The 12335-nt window shown below is 31.8% G+C and overlaps 1 protein-coding gene across 1 annotated transcript; it reads right to left on the bottom strand.

Annotated features, from left to right (window-relative positions):
- Positions 1–10284: 10284 nt before the first annotated feature.
- LOC129723511 (farnesol dehydrogenase-like) lies at positions 10285–11224 on the bottom strand. Its single transcript, XM_055677777.1, has 2 exons — positions 10596–11224; positions 10285–10536 (listed from the first exon to the last, which is right to left on the bottom strand). The coding sequence occupies exons 1-2, from the start codon at positions 11160–11162 to the stop codon at positions 10363–10365; spliced, it is 741 nt and encodes a 246-aa protein (XP_055533752.1). The 5' UTR covers positions 11163–11224; the 3' UTR covers positions 10285–10362.
- Between the last annotated feature and the right edge of the window lie 1111 nt (positions 11225–12335).

Here is a 12335-nt window from a genome sequence, read left to right as displayed (position 1 = left end):
TAATTTTTTTTACTTTATTGATATTATTTATTACATGCCAGCTATCAATAAAAAAGCTAATCCACACAATTTAGTAAAAAAAATATACTTTTGAATACATTGCTGGTTTCGCTGGTTGAAATTGGTTTAAGGCATGATATCGTTTGATAATTAAATATTAAATTTTTAATCTTCATTGTTCTGAATATGATGCTGCATAATAAAATCTTTCTTTATTTGACTGATTGATTGTTTGATTGAAATAGTGTTTTCGGTAAAGTTAAAAAATAATAACATTATGGATCATGACAAAAAACACTGAGAAAAATATATTTCACTCCGGAAAAAAAATTCAAAACTCCAAAAAAATTTGAAAACATATTTTTTTTTTCAAGACTATCTCATTAAGTACCATCTTTTTTTTCAGTAGTTGTTGACTTTAAGTTTTTAAACACTTTCCAAGCTTTCTTTGACTTAGATTTTTGTACGATCGATATTCAAGAACCATATATAACCATATAATTTCAAAATCAATAAGAAAATCGTAAACAATTTTTTTGAATCACTAACATTCCAGAAACATTTTACAATCATGTAACGCTTCACATTACAACAAGATCATTTTAAAATCATTTCAGAACCATTTTAAGATGATTTTATAATTATTTTAGGATTCTTTTTTAAAATCGTCCTATGACCATTTTAGAATAATTTTTAAATATTCAAATCATTCATAATTCATTTCAGAATCAATTAATATTAATAGCGTTTTTAACTCAACTCAAGAACCATTTTCAAAATAGTTTAGAATCATTTTGATATTTTGTTATAATTGTATTATCCTTTTATAATCATATTAGGTTTAATTTAGATATTCATATTTCTCTAGAGTAGTTGAGGCAAATCGATGTTGATCGATCGATTCCGATTTCGCTGAAACTTTTCACAGTTGTTCCTTCAATTTCAACAGGGCAGTAGGAAAATGATCGACCAATTAATCACCAAGAGCACCAAGAGCACCAATGATTGGTGCTCTTAGTGATTAAATTTTAATGTTGCAATGTGTAGCTGCAAAAAAACACTCAAAAAATTAAAAAAAAAACAGAGTGAAAACGTTAAAATACTCAAATGTTCATAATTTTTTATTTTTCAAATGACCATCACCTAATTTTGACAGTTAGAAGTACATATTGTAATCTCCAATGTGTAAACTATTTATTTCTTTTTAAATAGACTTTTTGAGATGTTTAATAATTTGTGACAATTTCGAAAATTTGGCACAAGAAACTGTAAAAAAGCAGTGTATATTTTTTTTAAATCTGCAATTTTTGTACCTACAACTTTGCTAAAGACACCATTTCAATCAATTAAGCCGTTTTTCTGATTTAAAATTTGTTATCCATCAGTTACCATTATGGATAGGCCATTTTGGAACAGCATTGGCGACTCTGATATCGTAAAATGACCGTTTCAGCAAAAAGGAACAACTGTGAAAAGTTTCAGTGAAATCGAAAATAACATCCTACTTAAAAAAATTTTTTTTTTACTTATTCTCCATGGAATGCCTCAGTTTGGGGATTATTTTGAAATAATTTTATAATCAATCCAGAATCAATTGGGAATTAATTTATAATCTTCTAAGAATCATATTGTAATAATTTGACAATCATTTTGGCATCATTTTAGAAATATTTCAGAATCATTTTAGAACCATTTTTCAATTATTTCAGAATCGTTTTGGAATAATTTCATTTTGGAATAATTTCATATTCATTTCAAAATCATATTAGAATCATTCTAGAACCAAATGGGTATGGAATAATTAAGAAGTCATTTTGTTTTAGAATCATTCAAAAATCCTTTCGGAATTATGTTACAATAATTTTAGAATCTTTTTATGATACGTTTAGGTTCATTTTGAAATCATTCCAGAGCCATTTAGGAGTCATTTAAAAATCATTTTGAAATTATTATAGAATTATTCCAAAACCATTTTGGGATCATATCGAAATCATATTAGAATCATTTGATTATCATTTTAGAATCATATTAGAATCATTCTAGAACAGTTTTAAAATAATTTTAGAATTGTTTAGGAATCTCTTAAGAATCATTTTGGAATCATTTCAAAATCTTTTTGGAAACATTTTATAATCATTTTATATTTTTTTCTGATACTTTTAGGTTCAATGATACGATATAGATTGTGGAACAGTACCACCGTCCCCCGTAGTTTATTTGGTCAAAACACCATGCCGGAGACAGGGAGATTGCGGGTTCAAGTTCCGTCGGGATGTGGTATATTTATCCAAATCTATATTATATTTCCAGTCCGCTTATTTTTCGCTTTCCCTACTGCTCATACTGTCTGCTTAATGAACTTTTAGATTCATAAAAGAATCATTCCAGAATCATTTTGGAATCATTCTAAAATCACTTTAGAATCATTTCAGAATTCTTTTGGAATCGTTTTATAATAATTTGAGAATCATATTAGATTGATTTTAAAAAAATTATGAAATCATTATGGAATCATTTCAGGGTATTTTCGAATCATTTCATAATCATTTTGAAACCATTTCAGAATAATTTTGGAATCATTTCGGAATCCTTCTATGATCATTTGATTTTCATTATTATTTTAAAATCATTCATAAACCATTTCAGAATAATTTTTTAATCATTAGAGAATCATGCTAGAATCATTTTAGAATATTCTCAAAATTATTTTGGTATCATTTCAGGATCATTCCAGAATCCTTTTGGAATCATTTCACAATCATTTTAGAATAATTTCAGTATCATATTTGAATCATTTAATAATAATCATATAAGTATCATATTAAAATCATTTAAGAATTTTGACATTTGGGATAATTTTTGAATCATTTTAAAATTATTTTGAGTCGTTTCAAAATCATTTCAAGATCCTTTTAGAATAATCTTGGAATCACTTGAGAATCTTTTTAGTATCCTTGTTATCCATGTTATAATCATTTATCATTTATTTATCATTTATTTTGAAATCAATTAAGAATTATTTAGGAATTATATTAAAATCATTTAAAATTCATTCTAGAATCCATTTGGAATAATTTAACCATTTAACAAACATTTAAGAACCATTCTAGAAAATATTTTGAATCATTTTGGAATCATTTTAAAATCATTTCAGAATCATTTTAGAACAATTTCAGAATAATTTCTTAATTATTTTAGGCAAGTTTTAGAAATATATTTTAACCATATTAGAATAATATTAAAATAATTTTAGAATCAATGTATCATCTGAAATCAATTTATAGCTAGAACGGCCATATTAGAATAGTTTTAGAACCATTTTATAATAATTTTATAATTATTATAGAACCATTTTAGAATCCTATTGAAATCATTTTATAATGATTAAAGAATCCTATTCAACTCTTTTTAGAAAAATTTAAAAAAAAGTTTGGCATGATTTCAGAATCATTTGAGAACCATTTAAGAAACATTCCAGAATTATATTAGAATAGTTTGAGATTCATTTCAGAATCATTTTGTGATCTTGAAAAAGATCATCTAAGAATTATTTTGAAATTGGTTTGTATTTGCAATGATTTTTATAGAAAAATTTTAGAATTGTTTTTCAGAATTTTTAATGATCGTTTTTGGTTTATTTTAGGATCATTTCAGAACCGTTTTAGAATTATTTTTGAATCATTTCGATATCCTTTGGAATCTTTTATTAATCCTTTTAGAATCATGTTAGAATAATTTAAGAATAATTTCAGAATCATTTTAGTACCAAATACCAGAATTAATTTGGAATCATTTTAGAACTGTTTTGAAATTATTTTAGAATATTTTTGAAAACATTTCAGAATTATTTCAGGATCTCTCAAATTAGATGATCATTTTTCGAATTAGTTAAGAATTATTTTCAAATCAGTTTGTATTTATTATGTAATCATTTTAGAATCTTTTAGAATAGTTATTTTATATTCATTTTAAAATCATTTTAGATTTGATTCGAGAATCGAGAATTTTGGAATCATTTATCATCTGTTCTTAACCCTCTAGTGTCCAAGCTAATTTCTAGACGGGCTTCGATAGAATCACTATGAACCATTATAAACTCTTTTTAACCATTTATTGAAGCTGGCGGCTTTGGGCACTAGAGGGTTAATTATTAAAGCATTATTTTGGAATCAGTTTGTATTCATTTTTGTAATAATTTGTAAGAATCTTTTTATGATCGTTTTAGGATCTTTTCAAAAACGTTATGGAATTCTTTTCAGTTTTTTTATCATTTGAGAACACTTTTGGAATTAGTTTGGAATCATTTTGGAGTCATTTTAGAATCATTCTAGAATTATTTTAAAATCGTTCCAGAATCATTTTCAAATCATTTTGATGTCATTATGTAATCATTTTTCTAACACTTCCCAGTGTCATCATTTGAGGATCGGTCTAATTTATTTCAGAATCTTTCAAGAATCGGTCTGGAATATTTTTTCGTTCAAGAAGCATTTCAGAATAACAAAAACAATTTTAAATCACATAATAATACATATAATAGAATAATATAACAATAATTTTAAAACTACTGTCAGCCGGGGTGAGATTGAGCCATCCAACCCGTGATTTGTCAGCCATCTCTTCCGGGTCGAAGACTAGTCCTTCTTGGTTAAGTATTCGAGGAAATTTATTCAAGAAAGGATGGTCTTGCGAGCCATCCCACCCTAACTAACACGCTAAGAATCCTGAGTAAGAATTCCCGGGATTCCTATAACTCGGTGACGGAATCGCGAGAGGAATCGTTTCTGCGATACGTACAGAATCTGTGCGAATCACATACGGGAAACCTTTTCAAGAATCCTCAAAAATCCAAACGAATCGTGAGAGGAATCGTTTCTGCGATACGAACAGAATCTATAAGAATCGCATATGGAAAACCTTCTCAAGAATCCTACAGAATCCAAATGAATCGTGAAAGGAATCGTTTCTGCGATACGGACAGAATCTGTTCGAATCGCTTATGGAAAACCTCAAGAATCCAAATTTAGGAATCTCGGCGACTCGGCGACAGAATCGTGAGAGGAATCGTCTCTGCGATCCGTACAGAATATTTTTACGCGGTTTTTTACGAGGATATTTTTTACGCGGTATTTTGAATGAACGCGTATTTTTAGACGCATTTTCGAATCAACCATGTTTCTTACGCGGGATTTCGAATTACCGCGGTTTTTCAACGCAGATTTGATTTCCGCGTATTTAACGTGGTTTTTTACGAGGTACGTATTCCCAGCGTAAAAAAACTGAGTGTATAGCATAAGACTGATTATCATAATGTGTCTATCTCTTTTCCAGATGAAATTGAAGAATCTAACCAACATCATAAAGAACAATATACTCATCACGAGAGACGGTAAACTTGCTCCCATTTTGAATCAAAATGCGTTTCTGAGAAAGTTAATTCCTAATTTAATCCTGTATCTTGGTAATTTCACTTTAGAAGTATACAAAACCTATGTCTGGAATTGATATTGACCAAACAATCGTGTAACTGATGGTTAACAAATGAAAATGACTCTCGCGGTATTAGATTTTTTTAGTTTTTGTAACATTTTCGTTGTTTCAACACAAGTTTCAAGAATGAAACCGCAATGTGTATGAACTTATGCATGGAATTTGATAACAACATGGTAAATGCTGCATTGCAAGTTCAAGGCTCAGTTTTAAATATTGCCTCCCTTGTCATGCCAATGCAATGGTCATTACCAATTTTTAATTTTGCTTCTTCAATTCATCAGTACCTCAGCGTGATCATGAAATTCAAAGCAATTTATCATATTTCGTTTAGAAACCCACACTTTTTGGACGACTTCTAGTCCAAGCACCCAAAAGTTACAACGCAGTAAATAACCTCATCTCAAAAACAAATATAAGGCGAACGATCGAGCAAAAGTTGCTGTTACATGGCTTTAGAACATGACAGCAACTTTTAGAAGTTTTTTTGTGTGTTTGTTTTTTGTTTCTCGCAAGCATCACGTTGGCAACCTATACGCTCCACCCACTAGATCTATTCAGTGAAGGCTAGGTTTTCAAATTCCGTTTATACGTTTCAACAACAAATCTAACCTCGCGAATTACGTTGTTGGTGTGAAGATTTTTGAAGCAGCGATGCCACTTTAGTTGTTGCTTGTTTCTTTACAATTTCATCGTAGTAACAAAAAATGTTTCTTAAACCTCGGAATTTCATTAGTGCAACAATTGATCACAATTTTTTTTTTTATTATGTTTCAATTGTTGCTTGGGTGACGTCCCGGTTAGAATAAACTCATATATACGTTAGTCGCACCCATAGGTTTCGCATAGATTCCCTAGGATTCCTCACAATGGAATCGTAAAGCGTCCGCAGTAAGGAATCCTGACGAAAGAATCCTCAAAAATATCTTGTATATGGGACTGGGATTCTTGAGTGAAAATCGTGTTATGAGAATTCTTCGGATACGAAACCTTTGACTTTAACCGTTTTGTGCTCAAAATTCTTATATCTTGTAAATTCTTGTGATTTTCATTCAATTTCGATGGCACCAAAAGATCCAGTAACCTATCTACTTTCAAATTAGCGTCAGCGATGCCCGAGAATTCTCTCTTCTCCGGGAATCCGATATTCCGAAAACTGAGGAATTTCATGAATATTTGGGCAAAATCTAACAGTTATTGGTATAAGTTACACACAATTACTTCAACAGGCCATTGCGATTGCCATGCGATGGCAATCATTTTGGTCCTTCCGGAATTGATTCCACTGGCGCTTCTAGTGACCATAAAAACAATTAAATAGAAGAAGGTCAAATACCATCCAATATTGGTATATTCGGGACCGGAATGATGCCCCCAGACCGGAAAACGACCTCAGCTAACAAATGGCCTGTGGAAGTAATTTTAAGAACTTTGAACCATTAATTGTAAGATTCTGTTCAAATATGGTGCTACAAGTATCACACAAGCATCAAGTATCGAATGAAAATTGCAGAAGTTACAAGTACTTTAATTTGGGGTACCCATAAACCCCGTCGAGCACATAACGGTTGAAGTGAAAGGTTTCGTATCCTAAGAATTCTCCTAACACGATTCTCCTTCAAAAATCCTTGCCCCATAGACAGGGCATTCCTGAGGATTCCTTTTCCAGAAGTCTTCATCAAGGATGCTTCACGATTTCAATGTGAGGAATCCTAGGGAATCCGAAAGATTCCCATTACACGATTCTCATTCAAGAATCCTAACCTCATAGACAGGGCAGTCTTGAGGATTCCTTTTCAGGATTCCTTATCAAGGACGATTCACGATTCCAATGTGGAGAATCCTAAGAAATCTGAGGGATTTTCATTACACGATTCTCATTCAGGAATCCTAGCCCTATAGACTGGGCATTCTGGAGGATTCTTTTTTCAGGAATTCTCATCGAGGACGCTTCACGATTCCAATTGAAAGAATCCTAAGGAATCCATGCGAATCTTATGTGTTCGTCCGGGCAGGCTGTTGAAAATGGGTTTGTTTGGCACAATCTCACCCCGGCCGCTTAAATCCCGAAGTCCGCGTCGAAACCAACTTCAATTGCTAAAGATTTTTATTCATTTCTTTACTATACTTTCGAAAAAGAATCAACAGTAGTGTTATTTTCTCTTGTGAATCGTGCTGAAGATAAAGAAAAAATATAAAAAGGTTGGATCAAATCAGTGGATATTCACTGATTGGATTGAGTAAACTCATCGAAAACTCTATATAAACGATTTGAAAATGAAAAACCATTGGAAGCATGCCGCGTAAAAACGACTTTTTTTGAAAATCTGCATTAAAAAACGCGGTAATTCCGAAATCCTAAGTCCACGTAAAAATGACGCATAATTAAAATCATTTAATGACCATTTAAAAATAATTTTTAAAATCATTTTAAATGGTTTTTGCAAACAGTTTTAGTACCAATTGATTAAATTGATTTAATAACAAAAGACCATTTTAAAGCTAATTTAATGATAATAGAAAATAAATACAAAAAAAAAAAACAATCTACACTGGATTCTATTTTTACGTGATTGATGCGTGCGCGCAAAAAAAACGCGTAGTTTTGAGCAAATCGTGTAAAAAAAGATTCGGTCGTTACAAAATCTTTCGCTGTGTGGTAAGTATGTGTGTATACGGGTGTATGTATATATATATATAAATATATATATATATATATATATATATATATATATATATATATATATATATATATATATATATATATATATATATATATATATATTTATGTATATATATTACATCTTGGCTCATTAATAATATTTCCCATGTCACATATCGCGTAATTTCAAGAAAATTGCGTAAAAAAAATCGCGTAATTTCGAGCGATTCGCGTAAAAAAATCGTGTAAAATAAAATCACGTAAAAACAGAATTCAGTGTATTAGGAATTGATTTGAGTAAAAAAACTTTTTTCCTTTAGTAATACATCAGAAGCATTTGCATAATTTCAAATCGACAAGGAAACTTTTTTATCATTATAGGAACAATATTTTTTCAGAACCATTTTAGAAACATTTTTTAATTGTTTTAGAATTGTTTAAGTTCCAAACAGTGTATATGTATAACAATATAGCTTGCATAATTTGTATTGAAGGATTTCGTAAAAGAAGCCAAGCTCCACTGGGAATCCAATTTAGTACTAGCTTAATATAACTTCACTCTGTAATATTCATTCTCAAAATTTTCAAATCTCAGCCTATTTGTTTCTAGTTTAAGTTTTGAATTTTGTTTTGCAGTCGAGCTGAGATTAATTGCGTCCACTATCAGGGGGCTTAAAAAGAGCTTTTTGGTGTGGGTAAGAAAGGCGGGTAATTGAAAAAAGTATCAAGATTTATTCAGTTCAAAATTTGTTTCAGAATGATTTTTTTTAATTCTAATTAATAGTAATTCAAAATGATTTTATAGAGATTTGCTAGAATTATTTTGGAACAATTTTTTGAATGATGTATTAAAAATTTTACAATCAATTCAGAATCATTTTTGTCTGATTTTCAAATAATCTTTTTGGATTTATTTTTAAACTTTTTTAAATTTTATTTGTTAAAAAATACTTTAGTTCTTTTTGAATTTTGAAATCACTATAAGAACTTTTCCTAATTATATCAGCATTGTTTTGAAATAATTTGGAATCAATAAGAAATCATTTTATCAAAGTTAAACAAATCCAATAATTATCAATAATCGTTAGAGAATATTTATACAGTCGTCTTAGAATCATTGAAGAATCTCATTAGAAATTATAAAATCAAATTAGTTTTGAACAATATCAGAATTGTGTTAAAACTACGTTGGGATATTTGTAGAATCTATGACGTCGAGCACCTCTCGGCGTCATAGATTCTACAATAATAGACAGGGGCGCAATTCGAATAACAATGGATAATGCGATAGTGAAGAAACGTCATTATTAGTGACGACACAGAATTGAAAGATCGAACAAGTGGAACTAGTGCTGGTAGACGTTGTTTGAAGCATATATACAATTTAATTATAGTTATCGAAAAGTATTGAAAATTTTGTTTAGATTAACCGTGAGTAGATTTACTCGGTTTATTATAAAATATTGCTAATTAAAACTAATTCTAGAATATTCATCTAACCTAAAATTACAATTCACATTGGCAAAATTAGTACGAAGGAGAAAGTGTAAAATTGTGAGCTCGCATATACGTCTAAAACAAATTAAATTCAATCTTCAATTTTTGTAAATGCATTCGTGGTTTTTTTTTTATGAATAACGTGTATCAATAGGCGACATCTTCAGAAAAAAAGCGAAAATTATCGGTCTGGATTGAAATGCGAACTTGTACGGAAAGCGTCATCAGTAATATATGTTTTTGCAACTCAACTAACATCAAATTATATGGTTTGCAATGTGAAGACTCGAATGAAAGAAAGTCGACATGGATTTGGCAATAAAAATTACATTCATTTGTGCATGTTGACATCAAAAGTTGTATCCTGTGGTACAAATCATTCGCTTTGTTGCTTAAAACAAAAACATGAATTGCAATTGTCAATGCTTTTGAATATCTAGTAATATTACGTAAAAACATTTGCGTGTTAGTTAAAGCAGAGGTTCAGGCATTCAGTATTATTACTTTTCATTTCCGGTCTATGCTAGAGAATAGATTGTAAAATATCAACGAGTTTGAGTAATGGTTTGAATAAGATAAATCGAAAGCGATCGACAAAAAGCTGGATAAACAAAAAAAATGGAATGGAACGCAAATTTAATAATGTATTATTTTATTGTTTTTTGACCAAGTTGTGCATAATCCAAACGATTCATCATATCAACCATGTACACTTAGAAACCTTCTCCGACAGGTTTGATAGTTAACTCGTGCACTTGTACTCGCGGTGGTGTACTCAGAACGTACAATATTGCCTCTGCTATATCCTTCGCCTCCAAGGTGGGTATCCCAGCAGCCTTGAACTCTGGATTTAGCATCTCAGTGTCAATAGCACCGGGACTTATACTCTAAAATTACATCAAGCAATACGTGATGAATGTCATGCGATAAATATCTCAACCCTTACCGTAACCTTAACCTTGGTGCCTTCAGCCCGAAACTCTTGCCGCATCGTTTCCGTAATAGCCGTTACCGCAAACTTACTAGCGGAGTAAATGTTGTACCGCGGAAGGGGCGGTACAACATGGCCGGCAACGCTGTTGATGTGAACAATGTGACCGTCAAATGATCGTTTTTTCATCGACTGAAACGCTTCGCGGCTGCATATTACCAACCCAACGACGTTCGTGTCCAGCGTTTTTCGGATCGTCTCGGTGTTGCCGGGATCGATCAAGTTAAAGTCTCCAAGGGCAACTCCGGCATTGTTGATCAAAACGTCCACTCCTCCTAGTTTTCCCTCAATCCAACGGAAGGTGTTGAGGATGTCCTCCTCCTTAGAGATATCACATTTCACCGCGTGCAAACGTTCCCGGCTGTGCGCCGGCAGATCGGATCGCAGTGCTTCCACACGTTCCACACGGCGGGCTAACCCGACAACAACCATTCCAGCTTTGATGAGTTCTTTCACCGTCGCCGAACCGATTCCGGAGCTTGCCCCGGTAACGACGGCTACCTTACCTGTCCAACGGTCCATTTTACGATTCACGTTCGATTAGTACAACAGTCCACTGCTAAATGAAAAGAGGAGCGTATGCATGCTTCTGCGAATCGAACCAACGTTAGTTAAAGCTTATATGTGACGAGCGTGAATCAGCACAAATGTTACTAATGTCTAATGATTTTCGATGACATCATCAGAGCCGGATTTACGATTGTGGGGGCCCGGGGCCCAGTTTACAGTGGGGGCCCAAGAATAAAACCAACCCGTTTTTTTATCGTACGAGTTAAAAACATTTATTTGTTATTGAAAAGTTACCAAAAATTTGCTAGAATTTTTTCTTACGAGTTTTTTTTTTGCAAAGAACTTATTGATTGAATAATCAACATTCAGCTACTTCAGAATATTGTACTCTCAACTTAACAATGCTAAGTTTGACAGCCTTTCATTCTTCATAGTCGTACGCAACCTATTTTCAATCAGTTTCATTTTCGATAAAGACCTTTCTCCAGTTGCGTTCGAGATCATTAGGCTCAAATAAATAAATGTATGCAACTGCTCGAAATCCGGAATTTTTTTCTTGATATCGCAAAAAATAAAACCTACCGCAATTTGAAAAAAATGCGATCCGCAAGCAAAAATTTGCACACAATTTGAGAAAGACTGCGCAAATATAAGGCTACGCTGGCAATAATCTACAGAAACTAGGAAAAAACTACACACTTCTGCAGGTCAATAAAATCTGCACACGGACTCTGAAAATCTGCGTTTTGCAACGCAAATCTAGTATCCCTGATTCGGACAGGTAAACTTATTTTCGGAATCAACAGCAATACATTAAAAAAACTTGTGGATTATTTTCTTTCCTGCTTGATCTCCCATGCGCGCTGGTTCGATTCAAATGGTGTGTTAATGTGTGTCATTCCAAGAGAATCGAAGGTGAACTCTTATGGATGTATAACACTGAAGGAAAGTTTCAGATTGAAATGGTCTGTTTTCTTACTGTAAATTGAACTTTTGATTGAATCTCATTTTTGATAGAGAAAAGAACTTTTTCTCGTTTTGTGGGGGCCTCAAAAATGTGGGGGCCCGGGGCATCATAGTGTATTTGGTAAGGTATACTAGGTACAGAAAATGCGGAATAATTACATATGAAAAAAACTTTTTAACATATATATGAAAATTAAAGAAAAGCTCAAAAATTACCTG

Source organism: Wyeomyia smithii, chromosome 2 (assembly GCF_029784165.1).
Source record: "Wyeomyia smithii strain HCP4-BCI-WySm-NY-G18 chromosome 2, ASM2978416v1, whole genome shotgun sequence".
Classification (NCBI taxonomy): Eukaryota; Metazoa; Arthropoda; class Insecta; order Diptera; family Culicidae; genus Wyeomyia; species Wyeomyia smithii.
The sequence above is the reverse complement of the archived record's forward strand: the minus strand, read 5'-3'. Positions and strand labels throughout refer to the sequence as shown.